The sequence below is a fragment of the Coregonus lavaretus genome (genome assembly GCF_964263955.1).
Source record: "Coregonus lavaretus genome assembly, chromosome: 6".
NCBI classification, from domain to species: Eukaryota; Metazoa; Chordata; class Actinopteri; order Salmoniformes; family Salmonidae; genus Coregonus; species Coregonus lavaretus.
Window position 1 is genome coordinate 3,752,361 of NC_139993.1, and position 23,772 is coordinate 3,776,132.

The window sequence follows — 23,772 nt, forward strand, 5'->3', positions numbered from 1 at the left end:
GTTGACCTCTGTTGAAATAAGTATCAGTATGACGGAAATCTGGTGGCAACCCTAATCATGTCATGGAATCACACACACACACACACGTTGAGTTACTTGTCAAAATAACATTTTACAGAACACACACTCACTTTTTCTTAGTTTGGTAACATTTTTTAATTGTCAAAAAGTAGAGTGATTACATTGCTGAATTTTACCATACATCAAGCACTAGCAGTAACACCACATTTCATTTCTGTGATTTAATCTCGTCCGTTCGACGATGGCACTGCTGACGCCGCTGCTCCTCTCTCGCCAGGGCCTTAATCCTACCCCAAGGTCCCTTGCCCCCGAGCATGTCCTCCCAGGACCACGATTTGCCCACCTGGGCCATCGCCAACCTCTCCATCTCCTTTCCTGGCGCTTCCTTCCATGTCCAGTCTGCCTGCTCCTGGACACGCTGCTTGGTCCTTTTATGGTGGGTTTTTCTGTCACGATCGTCGTAGGAGTGAGTAGACCAAGGCGCAGCGTGTGAAACAAACATGACTTTAATAGTTAAAGTTTACCAAAACAAAACACGACTCGTGAAGTCCACGGTGAACAAACACCGACACGGAACAAAAACCCACAACACCAAAGGGAAAACATACAGATTAAATATGGCTCCCAATCAGAGACAACCAGCCAAACAGCTGACACTCGTTGCCTCTGATTGGGAGTCACTCAGGCAAACATAGAATACACCAACATAGAAATACACACATAGAAAATAAACACACCCTGGCTCAACATAATGAGTCCAAGAGCCAGGGTGTGACACCCATTGATTCTTGAAGAATATCACTTACATGCATACACAGGTCTACCACTCAATGAAGAAAAACAACCTTACATAGGCAATTACCGTATTTTCCGCACTATAAGGCGCACCGGAGTATAAGCCGCAGCAGCTAAATTGAATGATATTGAATGATGTGTACATATATAAGCCGCACTGGACTATAAGCCGCAGGTGTTTTAATGTTTAATTACCATATGTAAGGGTTCGTGCACAGAGGGGATTGTTGGGAAAGAGACAAACTGTCTCGCTTTCGTAATGTCTGTCTGTCTTGCTCTCGTTCTGTCTCTCGTACCACTCTCGGTTCCACTTTTACTTTTGCGCGCTACCTGTCTCACTCTTTTCCGGCCTCCAGCTTTTCCTGCTGGAGCCCGCCGCTTAAAGGTGGGGGGCGCGGACCGGTCATAGAGCCCATAGAGTTAAAGTTGGTGGACTGTGTTGTGTCGAGCAAACATTGCTAATTATGCTGTGATACCAAGGAGAACCGCTGACGCTGTATTTTCATCATAAGGTTTATTCATAACAAAGGGTTGCAGCGTCGATTTACAGATACCTGCAGATACCCGGAGAATAATCGCCCCATCTCAAATCTGATTATTCTGTCTTCCTTTGTCCCAACTGTGGTATATATTCTATGTAATCTGATATGGGTGTTCCCCTACAGACCAATCCCCTGTCTCCACATAACAGACTTCCTCTGTTCTATGGTGTGTCCCCACAAAACTACTCCCTCTAAGCTGAAAAAACTCCTCTCAGGTTCCATTTGAAAACGTTAGCAAAGTCATAATTCCTCAGACACTACAACTGTAACCTGTAAAATCCATAGATTTAGGAGGTCTTCTAGTGGCCGTTAGCTGTAAAAATCCATAGATTAGCCGCACCGTTATATAAGCCGCAGGGTCGAAAAAAGGCGCAGTTTATAGTCCGAAAATTACGGTACATCATTACACTAAAAGATACACTGAGTGTACAAAACATTAGGAACACTTCCCTAATATTGAGTTGCACCCCCTTTTGCCCTCAGAGCAGCCTAAATGTCTTGGGGAATGGACTACAAGGTGTCGAAAGTGTTCAACAGGGATGCTGGCCCATGTTTACTCCAATGCTTCCCACAGTTGTGTCAAGTTGGCTGGATGTCCTTTGGATGGTGGACCATTCTTGATACACACGGGGAAACTGTTGAGCGTGAAAAACCCAGCAGTGTTGCAGTTCTTGACACAAACCGGTGCACCTGGCACCTACTACCATACCCCGTTCAAAGGCACTTACGTTTTTTGTCTTGCCCATTCACCCTCTGAATGGCACACATACACAATCCATGTCTCAATTGTCTCAAGGCTTAAAACTCCTTCTTTAACCTGTCTCCTCCCCTTCATCTACACTGATTGAAGTGGATTTAACAAGTGACATCAATAAGGAATCATAGCTTTCACCTGGATTCACCTGGTCAGCCTATGTCATGGAAAGAGCATCATGTTTGTGTATTTGTTTGGGCAGTTTATTATAAAACGTAGTATCCAATAATAAGTAATCAATCAAATAATCAATAATAATGACTCTAGATACTGAGATCATAATATGTGGTATCATATTGATCCAAGACCGACAGTATCACCTATTTCTGAGTATATCCATTGATCAGGTCCTCTTAATATACCAGAGATACAATCTGGAAAACACCATGCCGGTATTAAAGTCCAAGACACAACAGAAGTTAAAATGTTCAGCTAGTGCTAAACAGGGCTGGAATGAGAGAATCCTTGGGCTACTGATAAATTAAAACTGAACTCAGCAGTTGTGGCCATTTGTGAGCCTATCAGCAGTAGTGTTCCTTGTGGTTGAAACTGGATTTCACCTGGATTCACCTGGTCAGTCTATGTCATGGAAAGATCATCATGTTTTGTACACTCTGTGTATATGTTTGGGCAGTTTATTATAAAACGTAGTTCAGAAAATGTTAAATTGTAAAAGCAAGATTTGTTTACAGTCATGACATACAAACACAGTACACAGACACATACAGACAGAGACAGAGACAGACACACACAGCTTCACAGCAAGATCTAAGTGCTACAGGTTTTGTTTTTTCCATTTATATTTTGCGGTTGGACTTTTAGCACGTAGGGCGCACAGATTGCTGTCACCTTGTTAGTCAGTATGTGTTACACGTGTGCTGGCTTGTCCTGTGCTGGAGCAGGTGATTTTTAAGAGTGGCTGGCCCAGTGCTCCAGTGGCTTGAAAGATGTGGAGCATCAACACCATTATTTTCTGGTTTGTATAGTGTAGTAGAGTTCTTAAGCTATCTAGAATAGTATCATGTTGGGGGTTAAAACAATGGGATGATTCATTGGGGTCCCAAATAGCTCACTTGGTAGGGCATGGCGTTTGCAACGCCAGGGTTGTGGGTTCGATTCCCACGGGGGCCCAGTATGGGGGGAAAAAAACAAAAATGTATGCACTCACTAACTGTAAGTCGCTCTGGATAAGAGCGTCTGCTAAATGACTAAAATGTAAATGTAAGGTTTTCCGGAAAGCAAATGTTCAGAAGGTGTCCCACTTTGCCAATACTCACTGTCACAATTGCTGGAGGAAGTGGACCAATGCGCAGCGTGATGAGTGAACATGCTTTTTTTATAAATTCACCACACGAACAAAACAACAAACGATACGAAACGTGAAGTCCTTGGTTACAATACAAACCATACTGAACAAGATCCCACAACACACTGTGGAAAACAGGCTGCCTAAGTATGGTTCCCAATCAGAGACAACAAGCAACAGCTGATACACGTTGCCTCTGATTGAGAACCACACCGGCCAACATAGAAACAAATGAACTAGAATATAACCCTAGCACACAAAACACATAGAAACAACACACCCTGGCTCAACATAAGAGTCCCAGAGCCAGGGAGTGACAGTACGGGGAGCAGGGACGGGCCGAACCGGGCTGACGAAGCGCACCACTGGCTTGGTGCGGGGAGCAGGAACAGGCCGGACCGGGCTGACGACGCGCACCACAGGCTTGGTGCGGGGAGCAGGGACAGGCCGAACCGGGCTGACGAAGCGCACCACTGGCTTGGTGCGGGGAGCAGGAACAGGCAGGACCGGGCTGACGACGCGCACCACAGGCTTGGTGCGGGGAGCAGGGACGGGCCGAACCGGGCTGACGAAGCGCACCACTGGCTTGGTGCGGGGAGCAGGAACAGGCCGGACCGGGCTGACGACGCGCACCACAGGCTCGGTGCGAGGGACAGGAACAAGCCGGACCGTACTGGGAACACACACCACTGGCCCTACGCGGGGATCAGGAACGGGCCGGACCGGACTGGCAACACACCCCAGTACCTCTCGCCGTGCCTCTACATTCTCCTTCCCCCTGGTGACCAGTGACTCCCGTAACCTGGCGGCCTCCTTTGCCAACCCGCTGAACCACTCTATCCCGGCCTCCTGCTGCCCCGTCGTCCACGGCGTGAGCCCCCCCCTAAAAATGTTCTGGGCGTCTCTCCTCCCCGTGGGCCAGGCCTCCATGGCTCTCGCCAGACTCTCGCTCCTCTGCTCCCAAGTCCAGCCTCTCTCCTCCTCCCGCGGCTTGACCCAGTCGAGGTTGATATCCTTTAGAGCCCTCTCTGGCGTTGGCTCCTGGACACGCTGCTTGGTCCAGTTATGGTGGGATCTTCTGTCACAATCGCTGGAGGAAGTGGACCAATGCGCAGCGTGATGAGTGAACATGCTTTTTTTATTAATTCACCACACGAACAAAACAACAAACGATACGAAACGTGAAGTCCTTGGTTACAATACAAACCATACGGAATAAGATCCCACAACAAAAAGGTAGGGACGTGGATTAGAAAACCAGTCAGTATCTGGTGTGACCACAATTTACCTCATGCAGCGCGACACATCTCCTTCGCATAGAGTTGATCAGGCTGTTGATTGTGGCCTGTGGAATGTTGTCCCACTCCAAGATATGCCCAGTTCCAAACCAAACCCTAGTGTAGATACTGTCACCTCCAAAATTATTGGCAACCTTGATAAAGAAGAGGAAAAAAGACTATCAAATAAATCATACAAATACTGAGATATATTGGATGTATGTGCTATATTATATTATATTATTTTATACTAATACAATTGAACAGAGAAAGAGATTTTGTTTAATCAATTATTATTTATCTATCAAAAAGATATGGAGCAAAATTATTGCCACCTGTTTTCAATACTCCAGCACCCTCCACTTGCGTAGATAACAAAACAGACTTTTTATCAAATGTTTTATGAGGTTGGAGAACACATTGGGAATGATCTTAAGACTATTCCACCATACAGTATCTTTCCAGATCCTTGATATCCTTCGTCTGCTATTATGAACTCCCCCATTTAATTCAAAACACTGGTTTGAAATAAAGTCAGGCAACTGAGATGGCCATTGCAAAATGTTGATTTTGTGGTGAATTAATCATTGCTTTATCAAGTGTGCAAATGTTGTTCTTTTCAAGCTATAACATTTCATTCAATTAAGTAACATTCTTTAAAAAGACTGATATTAAGTCAGTCCAAAAAAGATATCATATTGTATTATAGTCACGCACAGTATACATGTACACCTTCCTTCTTACATGATTGTGTATTTGGATAGTAAGCAAGTATAAAACATCACAGGAAGGGTATAGATGGCTCTAGCATGTGCGTGTCCTCAGATCAGGAGTGCAGGGGGCTGGTTCGGACGCGAAACCCCCCCCCCCCTCCCTCTTTTTTTGATAAGGCACGAAAATGAATAAATTATATGATATCATTTGGATTATGGAAGATTGAATAAGTGTGCTTCAAACTGTTTACTTGAAATGATGTGTAGCTATCGTCTCTATCTGTGCATGAGAGTGCATTAGACTCAGCTTCCCCTACCAGAAACACGCGATACCATAAAGTGTTGTGTATTCGTACACCCAAATTCAGCCGGAAACTGAAGAACGGATGTCTTGACCACATTTTGCGAACGTTGGTTCAGTTAACTAACGGTCACATTTATGCTGCTCCCGGCTGGGCTTAGTTGATCATTTTGAGGATCCTCCAATTTCAAGAATTTGAAGATTAAACATCAACATGGGTGAGCTTTGTTATGTTTTTTAAAATAGTGTACTTGTGTTTAGTAGTTGGAAAATAAAACATCTGTTGTATTTTGGCATAGGCCTACAACAGGACAGTTCACATTTTAGTCATTTAGCAGACGCTCTTATCCAGAGCGATTTACAGTTAGTGAGTGTGTACATTTTTTATACTGGCCCCCCGTGGGAATCGAACCCACAACCCTGGCATTGCAAGAGCCATGCTCTACCCACTGAGCTACACCTCAGCTTATGTTTGTCTTGTTGAGATAGGAAGCTCTGATTCTCGTTATGGAAACATTATGAAGGTTGAAACTGCTAGTGCCTCTAAGGAGACAGCAGATGCTGACGGACATGCTAGAGGTATGTGGCCTATGAAACTAAAAGAACCTACATTATCAATACTAATCCATACATCCATCTCATTCACAAAAAAATACTGAAAACACATTTACTTTACAACAGGTAAAGCAAATGTCTGATTTGTAGCTTCCTGCTGTGGGCTGGCCTATATTGTTCTTTTAAAACAAGGCGTTCTTGTTGAGATAAGAATGTGTTTAGCCTATGCCATAGTCTACTAAAGATGCACTGTTTAACTTTTGGATAATTTCAGCCAGTAGTTTTGAAAGTGGTGCTCACGAGTCAAAAGTGGTCCCCGTTTTTTTTGTACTACATCATCCAATTGTGTACTGTCTTCCATTTCGTGTGAAATGTAACGAATTTAGCTATTTACATATCATACGAATTTTGCAATTCGTGCGATATGCTACGGCTCCAATTCGTGCAATATGTTACCAAATTGGTTGTGCTTAAGATCCTGGAGGGCATCTTTAAATCATCACTTTGTTTTCAGTTTCGTTATGATATCCTGTCCCGTGATCAGGTCCTTTGAAACTACAATATGTATCACACTACACCTGGCTGGACTTGGAATTGGTTTATGGAGCCATAGCCTTTTGTAAATAAGCTTGGGGTTGTTTCTAGTCTGAACCAGGATTTCTTGGAAATCAGGCAACTCTGCCCCTTAAAGGGATGTTGAACTCAAAATACAACCTAAAACGATAAATAGTCTACAAACTTGGTTAAAATATTATCAGACCTTCCACTACATAAATAGATAGTTAATTATATTCTTACCTCAAGAGGAGTTATGTGGCTGTCTTAGAATTAAGTAAACAATGCATAGAATACAACCCAATAAATACAAATTCCCCCAAAAACAATGCATGGAATGCGAGTAAAACCAAACTTGATAATGCGCCTTTTAAAGGCAATTTCCTTGATGGTCGTGGCAATCACATTCACAGTAAACACTGTTGATAGACAAACCGTTATGTCAGGGTGCGTTCCATCAAGAGTTCAAACTTTCTGTACACTCGCTTGCATGGTAGTGCGCCAATCCCAACTCACCTTCCCCATTGAAATACATTGAGTTGGCACTGTCATTTTACCCTGCATTGCTCAGTGTGAAGGGTTTTTTGCCCTAGCACTACACAGCTAATCAAAGCTTGATGTTTCATTATTTGAATCAGCTGTATTGCTAGGGCTCCCAGGACCAAGGGCTCTATTCAATCTGTAATGCTAAAGCGCCATAGATTCCGCGAGAGAAATTTAAAGATAATTTACGATTGAGCCATTTACTGTGAATGCAGTCTCCACTAAAGCGGGACCATTGCGTTTACATTTCTATCAGGCTGAAAAGCTGAACTTCCGCAATGCAGATTGGATAGAGCCCCAAGCAAAGATATTATTATTCAGACCCCTTGACTTTTTCCACATTTTGTTACGTTACAGCCTTATTCTAAAATTGATTAAATCGTTTTTTCCCTCATCAATCTACACACAATACCCCATAATGACAAAGCAAAAACTGGTTTTAGACATTGTGGTGTCGAGAAACCGATGCTAATTATGCTGTGAAAACAAGGAAATCCGCTGTTTTTGATTATAAACTGTACTTTGATTATAAAGGTTTATTTATATCAAAGAATTCCAGGGTCAATTTACAGATATCTGCCGATATCTGGAGAATAACTGGCTCCAATCTGTAATATGTTATTCTCCCCGTCCTTTGTTTTAACCGTGGTATTTATATCCTATGCCCTATGTAACATAATATGGGTGTTTTCCCCTACAGACCAATCCCAGGACTCCACCTAACATACTTCCTCTGTTCTAGATTGCCCCTATAAAACTACTCTCCAGATGCTCCCCTTAAGCTAAGTCAACATCCTCTAAGACCCTTTGAAACCATTAGCAAAGTCATAAATTCCTCAGATACCACAACATTTTTGCACACAAAAAAAACGGTACAAAAATGAAATATCACATTTACATATGTATTCAGACCCTTTACTCAGTATTTTGCTGAAGCACCTTTGGCAGCGATTACAGCCTTGAGTCTTCTTGGGTATGACGCTACAAGCTTGGTACAACTGTATTTGGGGAGTTTCTCCCATTCCTCTCTGCATTTCCTCTCAAGCTCTGTCAGGTTGGATGGGGAGCGTCGCTGCACAGCTATTTTCAGGTCTCTCCAGAGATATTCGATCGGGTTCAAGTCCGGGCTCTGGCTGGGCCCCTCAAGGTCATTCTGAGACTTGTCATGAAGCCACTCCTGCGTTGTCTTGGCTGTGTGCTTAGGGTTGTTGTCCAGTTGGAAGGTGAACCTTTGCCCCAGTCTGAGGTCCTGAGCGCTCTGTAGAAAGTTTTTATCAAGGATCTCTCTGTACTTTGCTCCGTTCATCTTTCCCTCGATCCTGACTAGTCCCTAGTCCTTGCCGCTGAAAGAAATCCCACAGCATAATGCTGCCAACATCATGCTTCACCATAGGAATGGTGCCAGGTTTCCTCCAGACATGACGCTTGGCATTCAGGCCAAAGAGCTCAATCTTGGTTTCATCAGACCAGAGAATCTTGTTTCTCATGGTCTGAGTCATTTAGGTGCCTTTTGGCAAACTCCAAGTGGGCTGTCATGTGCCTTTTACTGAGGAGTGGCTTCCGTCTGGCAATTCTACCATAAAGGCCTGATTGGTGGAGTGCTGCAGAGATCGTTGCCCTTCTGGAAGGTTCTCCCATCTCCACAGAGGAACTCTGGAGCTCTGTCAGAGTGACCATCGGGTTCTTGGTCACCTCCCTGACCAAGGCCCTTCTCCCCCGATGCTCAGTTTGGCCGGGCGGCCAGCTCTAGGAAGAGTCTTGGTGGTTCCAAACTTCTTCCATTTACGAATAATGAAGGCCACTGTGTTCTTGGGGACCTTCAATGCTGCAGACATCTGTGCCTCGACACAATCCTGTCTCGGAGCTCTACGGACAATTCCTTCGACTTCATGGCTTGGTTTTTGTTCTGACATGCACTGTCAACTGTGGGACCTTATATAGACAGGTGTGTGCCTTTCCAGATCATGTCAAATTTACCACAGGTGGACTCCAATCAAGTTGTAGAAACATCTCAAGGATGATCAATGGAAACAGGATGCACCTGAGCTCAATTTCAAGTCTCATAGCAAACGGTCTGAATACTTATGTAAATAAGGTATTTCTGTTTTTATATTTAATATATTTGCAAAAATGTCTAAAAACCTGTTTTCGCTTTGTCATTATGGGGTATTGTGTGTAGATTGATGAGGAAAATAAGTAATGTAATACATTTTTGAATAAGGCTGTAACGTAACAAAATGTGGAAAAAGTCAAGGGGTCTGAATACTTTCCGAATGCACTGTAGTTCATCTGTGTCATTTACAGTGGGAGCAAATGAAGCATAGTGGGCAGAACAAGCAAGGAGGTGGGCAAAGCCAAGCATGAGCAAGCGAGATCTTGTTGGCACATTGTAGCATGTGTTTGCATATTTCCGTTAGGGAACGCCTCCTCTGTGACTCGACCCTGCCTCTCAATGCAATTTGCTTGCAACTGGTAGGCCAGCCTTAATCTCTCCATATCCGTTATAAAAACAGTGTTGCCTACAGGAGGTCAGTTATGCACGGACAGAGGCAACAACTATCCGGGAAAAAGTAGAAGTGCAAGGAATAAGTCAGGCATATTTGTCACATTTGCAACAGCAGCACCTAGCTGAGCTTTAGTCTATCAATTTTGAGGAATCTCCAGTTTCAATAATCAAAACTTCAACATGGGTAAGCTTTTATCTTGTGAAAACAGAGGGAAAATGGTGCGATTCGGTTCCATCCATTAACCACGTTCCCATCCACAGTTTTTATGAAAGTAAAGTCATACTGTATTTTTAAAAACAGTTGTGATGGAAACATGAAGGTCCGGTTAAATTGTATAAATGCAGACAGATCATTTGTTCGTTTGACATGGTGGGATCTTTTTGGGTCGGTAAAATTAATAATGCGAGAAATGGTGGTGGATTAAATAACTATCAAATGGAAGTATACTTGGAGTCACTACGAGTCGGTTTAACCATGCAGTTTATTTGGCTACAGATTAAATAAATTGTGATGAACTTCACAGAACCAGTACCTGGGCTTGTGGAGACTACTGGTTCAAACTTCACAGGGTGGTAAAAGTGCACGGTGATGAGCTTGATGCTCCTTTTCAATAAATATCAAGGGTCTTATTCTAGTGACATGATGATCAATGCTTGACTGCCGTTTGACAAATACAAATATTATTGCTCTTATCCATAATAATCTCATCATGTAGCATACGTGCACAGCCTATCCGCATTGTATCTGCGAGATGTTGGCTAGAGCGCACGAGCCAAAAATAGTAGGCAGGCACATTTGCTATTTAACGCAACAGTTGTTGTGACATTGAAAATGCGATGGAAATATTGAACCTTAGATTTTTATTAGGTACATGAAAACTAAATGTGCAATATGCAGAAATCGCTCAGCCATGTCCTGTTTGCAAAACTTCTAATAGTTCGCCTAATTTCAGTTTATGTGACAAACAAGTAGTCATTGTGTAGAGAATCATTGTACCATCTAAATCCTTTGAAATATATTTTCCATAACCAAAAATATTGTACTTTCAGCTGTTTGATGCTTGTGTACAAAACCAAAAGTAAAAGAGGCAAAAACGAAACTTAAAAATGGGAGGCATAGAAATAGTGCACATAGAATATACAGCTTCTTAGACTTGCTTTCAATGAGAATGGCAGATCTATAACTCCCATTTCTATATGAATTTGGTTAGGCCGCCCAAAAGGATACATATTGCAGGAACAAGTCCATTTGCTGGAAACACACTACTGGTGGGAAAATGTGCATATTATGCGGATTTTAGAATATTTGCATGACAATCTGTTGACATTTGGATGGAAACCTAGTTACAGTGCCATGTTGTCTGTTGCACATGGGTTTCCTGAGCCTACAACTCAAAAGTATGAATAATAGTTAAAGGTATTTCACAAAAACTGGTGCACCAGTTAAAAGATCCTGTCATATATTTATATTATTAGATTTGAAATGTATATGTAGGGAAGAGTGGGGTAAATGAAGCCAGCCTTGTTTCTAGGAAACCATACACAAAATGTATAATTTTACCAAATCTTTTAGGAAAAGGTCATCATTTCATGGAGTCTGTGAAGGAAGAAACCACATGGAAAAAGTGGACACTTTTAAGATAGTTCTATACATCTCTGTAAGCTTCAAAATGAGGTCCTAAACCTAGCATGAAAGTGTGTCCTTGTAGTTCTGTGGGCTAATACAGTAAAAATGTTTGCCTTGGGGTAAGTTGAGCCAATTGAAATGTTTTCTTCCCAGGCGTAATGCAAGGCATTATCGCTGCTGTATGAGGTAACAACAGGGCCTGTGTTAAAAGTGTAAAATAAAAAGCACATAGTGTTTGTTAGGTGTTAGGCCTTTGTTAAAAGGTGCTTAAAATGATTAAAAGACAAAAAATCTATTGTGATTGTTTTGAATTGTGTTTGGGAAGTAAAGATGGTTTAAGAAGGTAGTGGTAATATTTAATTCAGTACAGAAATGTTTAGGCGCCATACCTTACCCTGTCCCTCAGCTCAACTTACCCCATACCCGGGGTAAGTTGTGCCAAGAGACCTCTTTTTTTGGACAAGCTATGTTTTCAAAACTATAATGTTTACATCAATTCTGATTATTTTCAGGGACACACAATATCCTGAAATATATGTAGATATCTTTAATATAAATAATACTATATTTCCCTTGACAGAGTTGTGGGGATCTATTTTCTTATAACTAGATGTGATGCCTAGCTTAGAAATAATACATTAATGATTAAACATAATAGGTTTGTGCTGTACTGATATAGATTGTTTAATATAACAAGCTGTGATTAATGTCGGGAACTGTAAGGGTGTAGGATGAGATAAGACTTGTGTCTCACATACACACACACTGCCTCTTTGTTAAACCGCTCAAGGACATGTGTTCTGCTACAAAGATGTCTGAGGTTGCTGACTCGAGACAAGTTGTGGAGATAACAACTAATGCCTGGCAACAGTGAAGCGCCAAGGGCCTGGGACCAGCCTGTGCGCCAACGATAGGCTGAGTAAGTCTAAACCACGCTCAGTCTCTACTCTGATAGGCCAGCAGGGAGCGGGAACTATCTCTGTCAGAGTATATAAAGAAGATCTTATAACAATGGCTCAGTTCTCTGACTGCCCTGCGTGGTTTTTCAGTGGGCCCGTATATACGAACATCATATTTACCAATTCAAGTGTTTGCATTAATTAAAATACTAGTCTATTTTAGAAGACGTGTATTGACCTCTTTTTGTTCCTATACCAGATTTGAATTGACGCAACTTAACAGAGTGATGCTGAATGTAAAAAATGGCTTAACTTACCCCACTCGCCCCTACCAGAAATCTATATAAATGTGTTTTTGGAATATTACTGCTAGTTTACAACAGGGCTTGTACAAATGTACGCTTCAGTTTGTCTTGTGTAGTCTGTGCACTCTAATGTGAATTGTCTTGATTATAGCCTATGATATGAAGGTTGATACTACTTGTACCTCATACAGCTGTAAGTGGTCTCTGGCAATTCTTACAAGTTATAACAAATAATCAATATAATAAGTTCTTATATATACATTCATTTACAAACAGGATCTCACGAAATGGCAGATGAACTGCAATACATGAACAAGTATAAGTCTATCATAAAGCGGGTCGGGCAAAAGCATGGAGTGGCGCCATCCATCATAGCTGGTATCATCTCTCGAGAGACCAGGGCTGGGACAGGAGCAGGACTGGTCAATGGTTGGGGGGACAATGGAAATGGGTTTGGACTCATGCAGGTAGGCACTCAGCTTTGCAGGTACATTTTGTTATACTGTTGTTGGCAGACAAGAGAGCTTGTTTCCTATTTCACAATACAATGTAAGCAGTGTCCATAGTTTTCTATTGAATATTTTTTATAGGTTGACAAAAACTGGCACAAGCCACGGGGGAGATGGGACAGTGAGGAACATCTCAGTCAAGCAACTGAGATTCTCGTTGATATAATCGGATCGGTCCGGAGTAAATTCCCTTCATGGACCGCAGAGCAGCAGCTGAGAGGTATAGCCTACCAATTGACCCGCTCTTCTTGCCAAGAGTTTAATATGAATATTGCAGCTTTAATATTGCAGCTTCCATCAATGTAATTGTCTGCATCATTTTCAATCTCCCATATTTATTTGGTATATATACAGTGCCTTCGTAAAGTATTCAGGCACCTTGACTTTTTCCACATCTTGTTACGTTACAGCCTTATTCTAAAATTGATTAAATAAATAAAACTCCTCATCAATCTACACACAATACCACATAATGACAAAGCGAAAACAAGTTTTTAGAAATTTTTGCAAATATATTAAATATAAAAAACAGAAATACCTTATTTACATAAGTATTCAGACCCTTTGTTATGAGACTCGCAATTGAGCTCAGGTGCATCCTGTCTATATAAAGGCACACACCTGTCTATATAAGGTCCCACAGTTGACAGTCCATGTCAGAGCAAAAACCAAGCCATTAGGTCAAAGGAATTGTCCGTAGAGCTCCAAGACAGGACTGTCAAGGTCCCCAAGAACAAAGTGGCCTCCATCATTCTTAAATGGAAGAAGTTTGGAACCACCAAGACTCTTCCTAGAGCTGGCCGCCCGGCCAAACTGAGAATTTGGGCGAGAAGGGCCTTGGTCAGGGAGGTGACCAAGAACCCGATGGTCACTCTGACAGAGCTCTAGAGTTCCTCTGTGGAAATGGGAGAACCTTCCAGAAGGACAACCATCTCTGCAGCACTCCACCAATCAGGCCTTTATGGTAGAGTGACCAGACGGAAGCAGTAAAAGGCACATGACAGCCCGATTGGAGGCACCTACAGACTCTCAGACCATGAGAAACAAGATTCTCTGGTCTGATGAAACCAAGATTGAGCTCTTTGGCCTGAATGCCAAGTGTCATGTCTGGAGGAAACCTGGCACCATCCCTACAGTGAAGCATGGTGCTGGCAGCATCATGCTGTGGGGATGTTTTTCAGCGGCAGGGATTGGGAGACTAGTCAGGATTGAGGCAAAGATGAACAGAGCAAAGTACAGAGAGATCCTTGATGAAAACCTACTCAAGAGCGCTCAGGACCTCAGACTGGGGCGAAAGTTCACCTTCCAATAGGACAACGACACTAAGCACACAGCCAAGACAACGCAGGAGTGATTCGGGACAAGTCTCTGAATGTCCTTGAGTGGCCCAGCCAGAGCCCTACTTGAACCCAATAGAACATCTCTGGAGAGACCTGAAAATAGCTGTGCAGCAACGCTCCCTATCCAACCTGACAGAGCTTGAGAGGATCTGCAGAGAAGAATGGGAGAAACTCCCCAAATACAGGTGTGCCAAGCTTGTAGCGTCATACCCAAGAAGACTCGAGGCTGTAATCGCTGCCAAAGGTGCTTCAACAAAGTACTGAGTAAAGGATCTGAATACTTATGTAAATTGATATTTCCGTTTTTTTATATGGAATAAATTAGCAACATTTTCAAAAAAACTGTTTTTACTTAGTCAGTATGGGTTATTGTGTGTAGATTGAGGGAAAAAAACAATTTTATCAATTTTAGAATAAGGCTGTAACCTAACAAAATGTGGGAAAATTCAAGGGGTCTGGATACTTTCTGAAGGCACTGTGTGTGTGTGTGTGTGTGTGTGTGTTTATATATATACACAAAGTACCAGTCAAAAGTTTGGACACACCTACTCATTATTTTTACTATTTTCTACATTGTAGAATAATAGTGAAGACATCAAAACTATGAAATAACACATATGGAATCATGTAGTAACCAAAAAAGTGTTAAACAAATTAAAATATATTTTATTTACATTTACATTTACGTCATTTAGCAGACGCTCTTATCCAGAGCGACTTACAAATTGGTGCATTCACCCTATAGCCAGTGGGATAACCACTTTACAATTATTATAAAAAAAAATGTGGGGGGGGGTAGAAGGATTACTTTATCCTATCCCAGGTATTCCTTAAAGAGGTGGGGTTTCAAATGTCTCCGGAAGGTGGTGAGTGACTCCGCTGTCCTGGCGTCGTGAGGGAGCTTGTTCCACCATTGGGGTGCCAGAGCAGCGAACAGTTTTGACTGGGCTGAGCGGGAACTATGCTTCCGCAGAGGAAGGGGAGCCAGCAGGCCAGAGGTGGATGAACGCAATGCCCTCGTTTGGGTGTAGGGACTGATCAGAGCCTGAAGGTACGGAGGTGCCGTTCCCCTCACAGCTCCATAGGCAAGCACCATGGTCTTGTAACAGATGCGAGCTTCAACTGGAAGCCAGTGGAGTGTGCGGAGGAGCGGGGTGACGTGAGAGAACTTGGGAACGTTGAACACCAGACGGGCTGCGGCATTCTGGATGAGTTGTAAGGGTTTAATGGCACAGGCAGGGAGCCCAGCCAACAGCGAGTTGCAGTAATCCAGACGGGAGATGACAAGTGCCTGGATTAGGACCTGTGCCGCTTCCTGTGTAAGGCAGGGTCGTACTCTCCGAATGTTGTAGAGCATGAACCTGCAGGATCGGGTCACCGCCTTGATGTTAGCGGAGAACGACAGGGTGTTGTCCAGGGTCACGCCAAGGCTCTTCGCACTCTGGGAGGAGGACACAACGGAGTTGTCAACCGTGATGGCGAGATCATGGAACGGGCAGTCCTTCCCCGGGAGGAAGAGCAGCTCCGTCTTGCCAGGGTTCAGCTTGAGGTGGTGATCCGTCATCCATACTGATATGTCTGCCAGACATGCAGAGATGCGATTCGCCACCTGGTTATCAGAAGGGGGAAAGGAGAAGATGAGTTGTGTATCGTCAGCGTAGCAATGATAGGAGAGGCCATGTGAGGATATGACAGAGCCAAGTGACTTGGTGTATAGGGAGAATAGGAGAGGGCCTAGAACTGAGCCCTGGGGGACACCAGAGGTGAGAGCACGTGGTGCGGAGACAGCTTCTCGCCACGCCACTTGGTAGGAGCGACCGGTCAGGTAGGACGCAATCCAGGAGTGAGCCGCGCCGGAGATGCCCAGCTCGGAGAGGGTGGAGAGGAGGATCTGATGGTTCACAGTATCAAAGGCAGCAGACAGGTCTAGAAGGACAAGAGCAGAGGAGAGAGAGTTAGCTTTAGCAGTGCGGAGAGCCTCCGTGACACAGAGAAGAGCAGTCTCAGTTGAATGACCAGTCCTGAAACCTGACTGGTTTGGATCAAGAAGGTCATTCTGAGAGAGATAGCAAGAGAGTTGGCTAAAGACGGCACTCTCAATAGTTTTGGAAAGAAAATAAAGAAGGGATACTGGTCTGTAGTTGTTGACATCAGTGGGATCGAGTGTTGGTTTTTTGAGAAGGGGTGCAACTCTCGCTCTCTTGAAGACGGAAGGGACATAGCCAGCGGTCAAGGATGAGTTGATCAGCGAGGTGAGGTAGGGGAGAAGGTCACCGGAGATGGTCTGGAGAAGAGAGGAGGGGATGGGGTCAAGCGGGCAGGTTGTTGGGCGGCCTGCAGTCACAAGTCGCAAGACTTTATCTGGAGAGAGAGGGGAGAAAGAAGTCAAAGCATAGGGTAGGGCAGTGTGAGCAGGACCAGCAGTGTCATTAGACTTAACAAACGAGGATCGGATGTCGTCAACCTTCTTTTCAAAGTGGTTGACGAAGTCATCCACAGAGAGGGAGGAGGGGGGGAAGGATTCAGCAGTGAGGAGAATGTGGCAAAGAGCTTCCTAGGGTTAGAGGCAGATGCTTGGAATTTAGAGTGGTAGAAAGTGGCCTTAGCAGCAGAAACAGATGAAGAAAATGTAGAGAGGAGGGAGTGAAAAGATGCCAGGTCGGCAGGGAGTTTAGTTTTCTTCCATTTCCGCTCAGCTGCCCGGAGCTCTGTTCTGTGAGCTCGCAATGAGTCATCAAGCCACGGAGCTGGAGGGGAGGACCGAGCCGGCCGGGAGGATAGGGGACACAGGGAGTCAAAGGATGCAGAAAGGGAGGAGAGGAGGGTTGAGGAGGCAGAATCAGGAGATTGGAGGGAGAAGGATTGAGCAGAGGGAAGAGATGATAGGATGGAAGAGGAGAGAGTATTGGGAGAGAGAGAGCGAAGGTTGCGGCGGCGCATTACCATCTGTGTAGGGGCAGAGTGAGTAGTGTTGGAGGAGAGCGAGAGAGAAAAGGATACAAAGTAGTGGTCAGAGACATGGAGGGGAGTTGCAGTGAGATTAGTAGAAGAGCAGCATCTAGTAAAGATGAAGTCAAGCGTATTGCCTGCCTTGTGAGTAGGGGGGGACGGTGAGAGGGTGAGGTCAAAAGAGGAGAGGAGTGGAAAGAAGGAGGCAGAGAGAAATGAGTCAAATGTAGACGTAGGGAGGTTGAAATCCCCCAGAACTGTGAGGGGTGAGCCATCCTCAGGAAAGGAACTTATCAAGGCGTCAAGCTCATTGATGAACTCTCCAAGGGAACCTGGAGGGCGATAGATGACAAGGATATTAAGCTTAAATGGGCTAGTGACTGTGACAGCGTGGAATTCAAATTAGGAGATAGACAGATGGGTTAGGGGAAAAATTGAGAATGACCACTTGGGAGAGATGAGGATTCCTGTGCCACCACCCCTCTGACCAGATGCTCTCGGGGTATGCGAGAACACATGGTCAGACGAGGAGAGAGCAGTAGGAGTAGCAGTGTTTTCAGTGGTAATCCATGTTTCCGTCAGCGCCAGGAAGTCGAGGGACTGGAGGGTAGCATAGGCTGGGATGAAGTCAGCCTTGTTGGCAGCAGAACGGCAGTTCCAGAGGCTGCCTGAGACCTGGAACTCCAGGTGTGTGGTGCGTGCAGGGACCACCAGGTTAGAGAGGCAGCAGCCACGCGGTGTGAGGCGTTTGTGTAGCCTGTGCGGAGAGGAGAGAACAGGGATAGGCAGAGGCATAGTTGACAGGCTGTAGCAGATGGCTACAATAATGCAGAGGAGATCGGAATGAAGTGAACTAAACATCTGGGAAAGGAGAGAGCAGGGCCTCCCTCACCAAAAAACTCCCAAATATAACTCTCCCAACTTCCACCTCAGAAACTATAATTGTTTCACTGAACCACCCGAATAAAACTCTCCCAACTTCCACTTTAGAAATTAGAATTGCTGTAAACTACAGCGGTTCAATGTTTCAAGGAATAGACTCAACTTACTTTATTCAGCTAGCTAACTATGACGCCATAGCTAACTAGCATGCTAGCATCCAATAACACACAGTTTAGCACCAATACTTGGTTACAACAAACTACCAATAGTGTGTTAACACACTAAACAGATAATTCGTGTCCGTGTCTAGTTCTTTCATAACACAGCAATAATTAAACGTTGGCTAGCTAGCACAAAGATATTGTATTTAGCTACTACAGTACAGCTAGCTGGTAGTGTTGGCTAGCTAGCAATGGCTGCTGTGTTGACTTTGTTTGAAAAACGGCATCGCTGCGAACGAATGTAGCTGGCTAAAAGGATATTGTATTTAGTTGCTACCGTTGCTAATAGCTACTCGCCAGCTAGTCCAGGAGGTGAGTTAGCTAGCTAGCTTCGTGCTACACCCGGCACCGCCGAGTACAATACTAACCTACAATAACTACATACAACAACTACCCACAACAACCCACGATGCCTAGCTACAATACCCAACTACAATCTAAATACATAGTTTAAGCCTTACTCGACAAAGCCCAAGCTATGCATAAAGCCAAACTTACCCGACGCCAGCTGTCTGGGTGGCAGACAAGAAGACATTGGTCTTCTGCAATCAGTAGCTGTAATTAAGTACAGTAGCTACTAACTACCTAACGTTAATGCTTCAGATAATGAGGTTAGAAAAACAGATGAATGGTAGGTAGCTAGCTGGCTTAATTACATGTACTCTTAAGCGTGAAATAACATTGGAAACAACTATCCACAGTTGCTAAAAGTTACCAGTAGCTACCCGCTAGCTAGCTAGCTCTATTGGTCCAGGCAGTGGGTTAGCTAGCCTCGTGCTTCACCGGGCTCACTCGAATACAATACTTACCTACAATAATTACCTAAATAAACTACCTACAATACCTAACTACAATCTAAATACATGGTTTAAGCTTTACTACAGTTGCTAAAAGTTACCAGTAGCTACCCGCTAGGTTAGCTAGCCTCGTGCTTCACCGGGCTCACTCGAATACAATACTTACCTACAATAATTACCTACAATAACTACCTAAATAAACTACCTACAATACCTAACTACAATACCTACCTACAATCTAAATACATGGTTTAAGCTTTACTCAACACCATATAAGAAGCCAAGCTTACCTCCTGCTAGAGAAAACACAACCTCACCCGATCCCCACCACAATTGCCCTCTAGGAATATTAATTTTATATTTGAGATTCTTCAAAGTAGCCACCCTTTGCTTTAATGAAAGCTTTGCACACTCTTGGCATTCTCTCAACCAGCTTCATGAGGTAGTCACCTGGAATGCTTTTCCAACAATCTTGAAGGAGTTCCCACATATGCTGAACACTTGTTGGTTGCTTTTCCTTCACTCCAACTCATCCCAAACCATCTTAATTGGGTTGAGGTCGGGTGATTGTGGAGGCCAGGTCATCTGATGCAGCACTCCATCACTTTCCTTGGTCAAATAGCCCTTACACATCCTGGAGGTGTGTTTTGGATCATTGTCCTGTTGAAAAACAAATGTATTATCCCACTAAGCGCAAACCAGATGGGATGGCGTATTGCTGCAGAATGCTGTGGTAGTCATGCTGGTTAAGTGTTCCTTGAATTCTAAATAAATCACAGACATTGTCACCAGTAAAGCACCATCACACCTCCTCCTCCATGCTTCACGGTGGGAACCACACATGCGGAGATCATCCGTTCACCTACTCTGCGTCTCACAAAGACACGGCGGTTGGAACCAAAAATCTCAAATTTGGACTCATCAGACCAAAGGACATATTTGCACCTGTCTAATGTCCATTGCTCTTGTTTCTTGGCCCAAACAAGTCTCTTCTTCTTATTGGTGTCCTTTAGTGGTTTCTTTGCAGCAATTCGACCATGAAGGCCTGATTCACGTAATGTCCTCTGAACAGTTGATGTTGAGATGTGTCTGTTACTTGAACTCTGTGAAGCATTTATTTGGGCTGCAATCTGAGGTGCAGTTAATTGCTGATTTCTGAGGCAGCAGAGGTAACTCTAGGTCTTCCTTTCCTGTGGCGGTCCTCATGAGAGCCAGTTTCATCATAGCGCTTGATGGTTCAAAGTTCTTGAAATTTTCCGGATTGACTGACCTTCATGTCTGTCATTTCTCTTTGCTTATTTGAGCTGTTCTTGCCATAATATGGACTTGGTCTTTTACCAAATAGGGCTATCTTCTGTATACCAACCCTACCTTGTCACAACACAACTGATTGTCTCAAATGCATTAAGAAGGAAATAAATTCCACAAATTAACTTTTAAGAAGGCACACCTGTTAATTGAAATGCATTCCAGGTGACTACCTCATTAAGCTTGTTGAGAGAATGCATAGAGTGTGCAAAGCTGTCATCAAGGCAAAGGGTGGCTATTTGAAAAATCTCAAATATATTTTGATTTGTTTAACACTACATGATTCCATATGTTTTATTTCATAGTTTTGATGTCTTCATTATTATTCTACAATGTAGAAAATAGTACAAATAAAGAAAGACCCTTGAATGAGTAGGTGTGTCCAAACGTTTGACTGGTACTGTGTGTGTGTATATATATATATATATATATATATATATCCTTTTTAAATATATAAATTTTCCCCTAACCCTACCACCCCTCCCCTAATTGGAGTAAACTAATGGAAAACAACACTAAAGCTTCTACTTCCAGCTTATACACACTATATAGATTTTACGGACGCAATGTATTTTACAATAGTTCTCTTTTGTTTGTTTTTAATCCCGTCCTTCAGCTACCCTCAACCCCTCCCATCTATCTCTGAAGACCATCCAGTTTTGATTTCTATTTGCCATATTTTTCAACTGTGCTGTGATGTTTCACAAAAGTTCTGAAACTTTCTATTCTCATAGTGTCTACAGATTGCAAACCAAAGATAAACACCTTTGCTAAAAGTATTATTATATTATTGATTGATTGACTATGATTTTTCAAATCACCCAGTAGTGCTATCTGCAGAGTTAGTTCCAGGTAAATGTTGCAATTCTTCAACCATTATTGGACCTGCGACCAAAAACAAATATATGGACAGTACCAAAACAAATGATCTAATGATTCTGTCTCTTCGCTGCAAAATCTGCAGAGCTGGGATGGTTGTATCCCCCATATATTTAACATTCTATTGGTTGCAAGAATTTTGTATAATAATTTAAATGGGAAAACTCTACGTTTTAAATCCGGCGTTGTTTTGTGAATCAGTTCATAAACCATGTGCCATGGAATCGGTACATCAAAAATCTCTTCCGAACTATTTTGCAATCTATATGGCACAGCTGTCAGTTTTTGGGTCCTTAAATGAAACTGCCAAGAGTTTGATGGAGATGATCAGTCATACATTTAATACAAACTTTATTATGCATTATACAACTACATAGATTACATGGCTACACTACAACCTGTTGTGTTTGTTTTTTCAGGAGGATTAGCGGCCTACAATAGGGGTCTGGATAATGTCCACTCATACAGCAGAGTGGATGAGAACACCACTGGGGGGGACTACTCCAGGGATGTTCTTGCCAGAGCTACATTTTACAGAAGCAATGGTTATTAAAGTCAACTCAGTGGTTGCCTAGCAGTCTGATTCAGACCATTGTGAAGAAAATGACATATCCTTTACTACCTTATCGAAACTTAGGCTGATGTTTAATTGTTAATTAATTATGATTCATTAATCCAGTATTTACTCATCCTTGCCCTTGGGTGCACATTTTTGTTTTTGGCCTAGCACTAACACCCTTGAGTCAACTCATCATCAAACCTTTAGTTGGGAAGCACAGATTTATAACATTCTAGTTCATATGATTTTCCAATCCCAATGTAATAAGAAATGTTTCTGACCTATTTGTGCTCCCTGCGATTGTCTTGCACCATCACTATGTATTGAAATAACATGACTAGCTACAACCTTAAAAATAAAACGTATGATTACAGTCTTTTGTTGTTGACCTCTGTTGAAATAAGTATCAGTATGACGGAAATCTGGTGGCAACCCTAATCATGTCATGGAATCACACACACACACACACACACACGTTGAGTTACTTGTCAAAATAACATTTTACAGAACACACACTCACTTTTTCTTAGTTTGGTAAGGTAGCTTAGGGCGGCAGGTAGCTTAGTGGTTAAGAGCGTTGTGCCAGTAACCGAAAGGTCGCTGGTTCTAATCCCCGAGCTGACTAAGTGAAAAATCTGTCGATGTGCCCTTGAGCAAAGCACTTAACCCTAATTGCTCCTGTAAGTCGCTCTGGATAAGAGCGTCTGCTAAATGACTTTAATGTAAATATTTTTTAATTGTCAAAAAGTAGAGTGATTACATTGCTGAATTTTACCATACATCAAGCACTAGCAGTAACACCACATTTCATTTCTGTGATTTAATCTGTAATCATTTTATGTATTTTCATCTCTGATTAATAAAGGGTATTATTTTTATAATTGAAATGAATGAAATATAGGCTACCCATTGATTCTTGAAGAATATCACTTACATGCATACACAGGTCTACCACTCAATGAAGAAAAACAACCTTACATAGGCAATTACCGTATTTTCCGCACTATAAGGCGCACCGGAGTATAAGCCGCAGCAGCTAAATTGAATGATATTGAATGATGTGTACATATATAAGCCGCACTGGACTATAAGCCGCAGGTGTTTTAATGTTTAATTACCATATGTAAGGGTTCGTGCACAGAGGGGATTGTTGGGAAAGAGACAAACTGTCTCGCTTTCGTAATGTCTGTCTGTCTTGCTCTCGTTCTGTCTCTCGTACCACTCTCGGTTCCACTTTTACTTTTGCGCGCTACCTGTCTCACTCTTTTCCGGCCTCCAGCTTTTCCTGCTGGAGCCCGCCGCTTAAAGGTGGGGGGCGCGGACCGGTCATAGAGCCCATAGAGTTAAAGTTGGTGGACTGTGTTGTGTCGAGCAAACATTGCTAATTATGCTGTGATACCAAGGAGAACCGCTGACGCTGTATTTTCATCATAAGGTTTATTCATAACAAAGGGTTACAGCGTCGATTTACAGATACCTGCAGATACCCGGAGAATAATCGCCCCATCTCAAATCTGATTATTCTGTCTTCCTTTGTCCCAACTGTGGTATATATTCAATGTAATCTGATATGGGTGTTCCCCTACAGACCAATCCCCTGTCTCCACACAACAGACTTCCTCTGTTCTA

At 43.1% G+C, this 23,772-nt stretch overlaps 1 protein-coding gene across 2 annotated transcripts; it reads left to right on the forward strand.

Moving 5' to 3' along the window:
- The first annotated feature begins 5,811 nt into the window (after nt 1-5,811).
- On the forward strand, nt 5,812-22,519 carry LOC311130174 (lysozyme g-like). 2 transcript variants are annotated; one of them, XM_084162868.1, is made up of 4 exons: nt 5,812-5,927; nt 12,976-13,166; nt 13,290-13,428; nt 22,004-22,519. In XM_084162868.1, the coding sequence occupies exons 1-4, from the start codon at nt 5,924-5,926 to the stop codon at nt 22,135-22,137; spliced, it is 468 nt and encodes a 155-aa protein (XP_084018994.1). In that variant the 5' UTR covers nt 5,812-5,923; the 3' UTR covers nt 22,138-22,519. The 2 variants fall into 2 exon arrangements, with proteins under 2 accessions (XP_084018994.1, XP_084018993.1); XM_084162867.1 differs by lacking the exon at nt 5,812-5,927 and adding an exon at nt 9,952-10,052.
- The last annotated feature ends 1,253 nt before the right edge of the window (nt 22,520-23,772 follow it).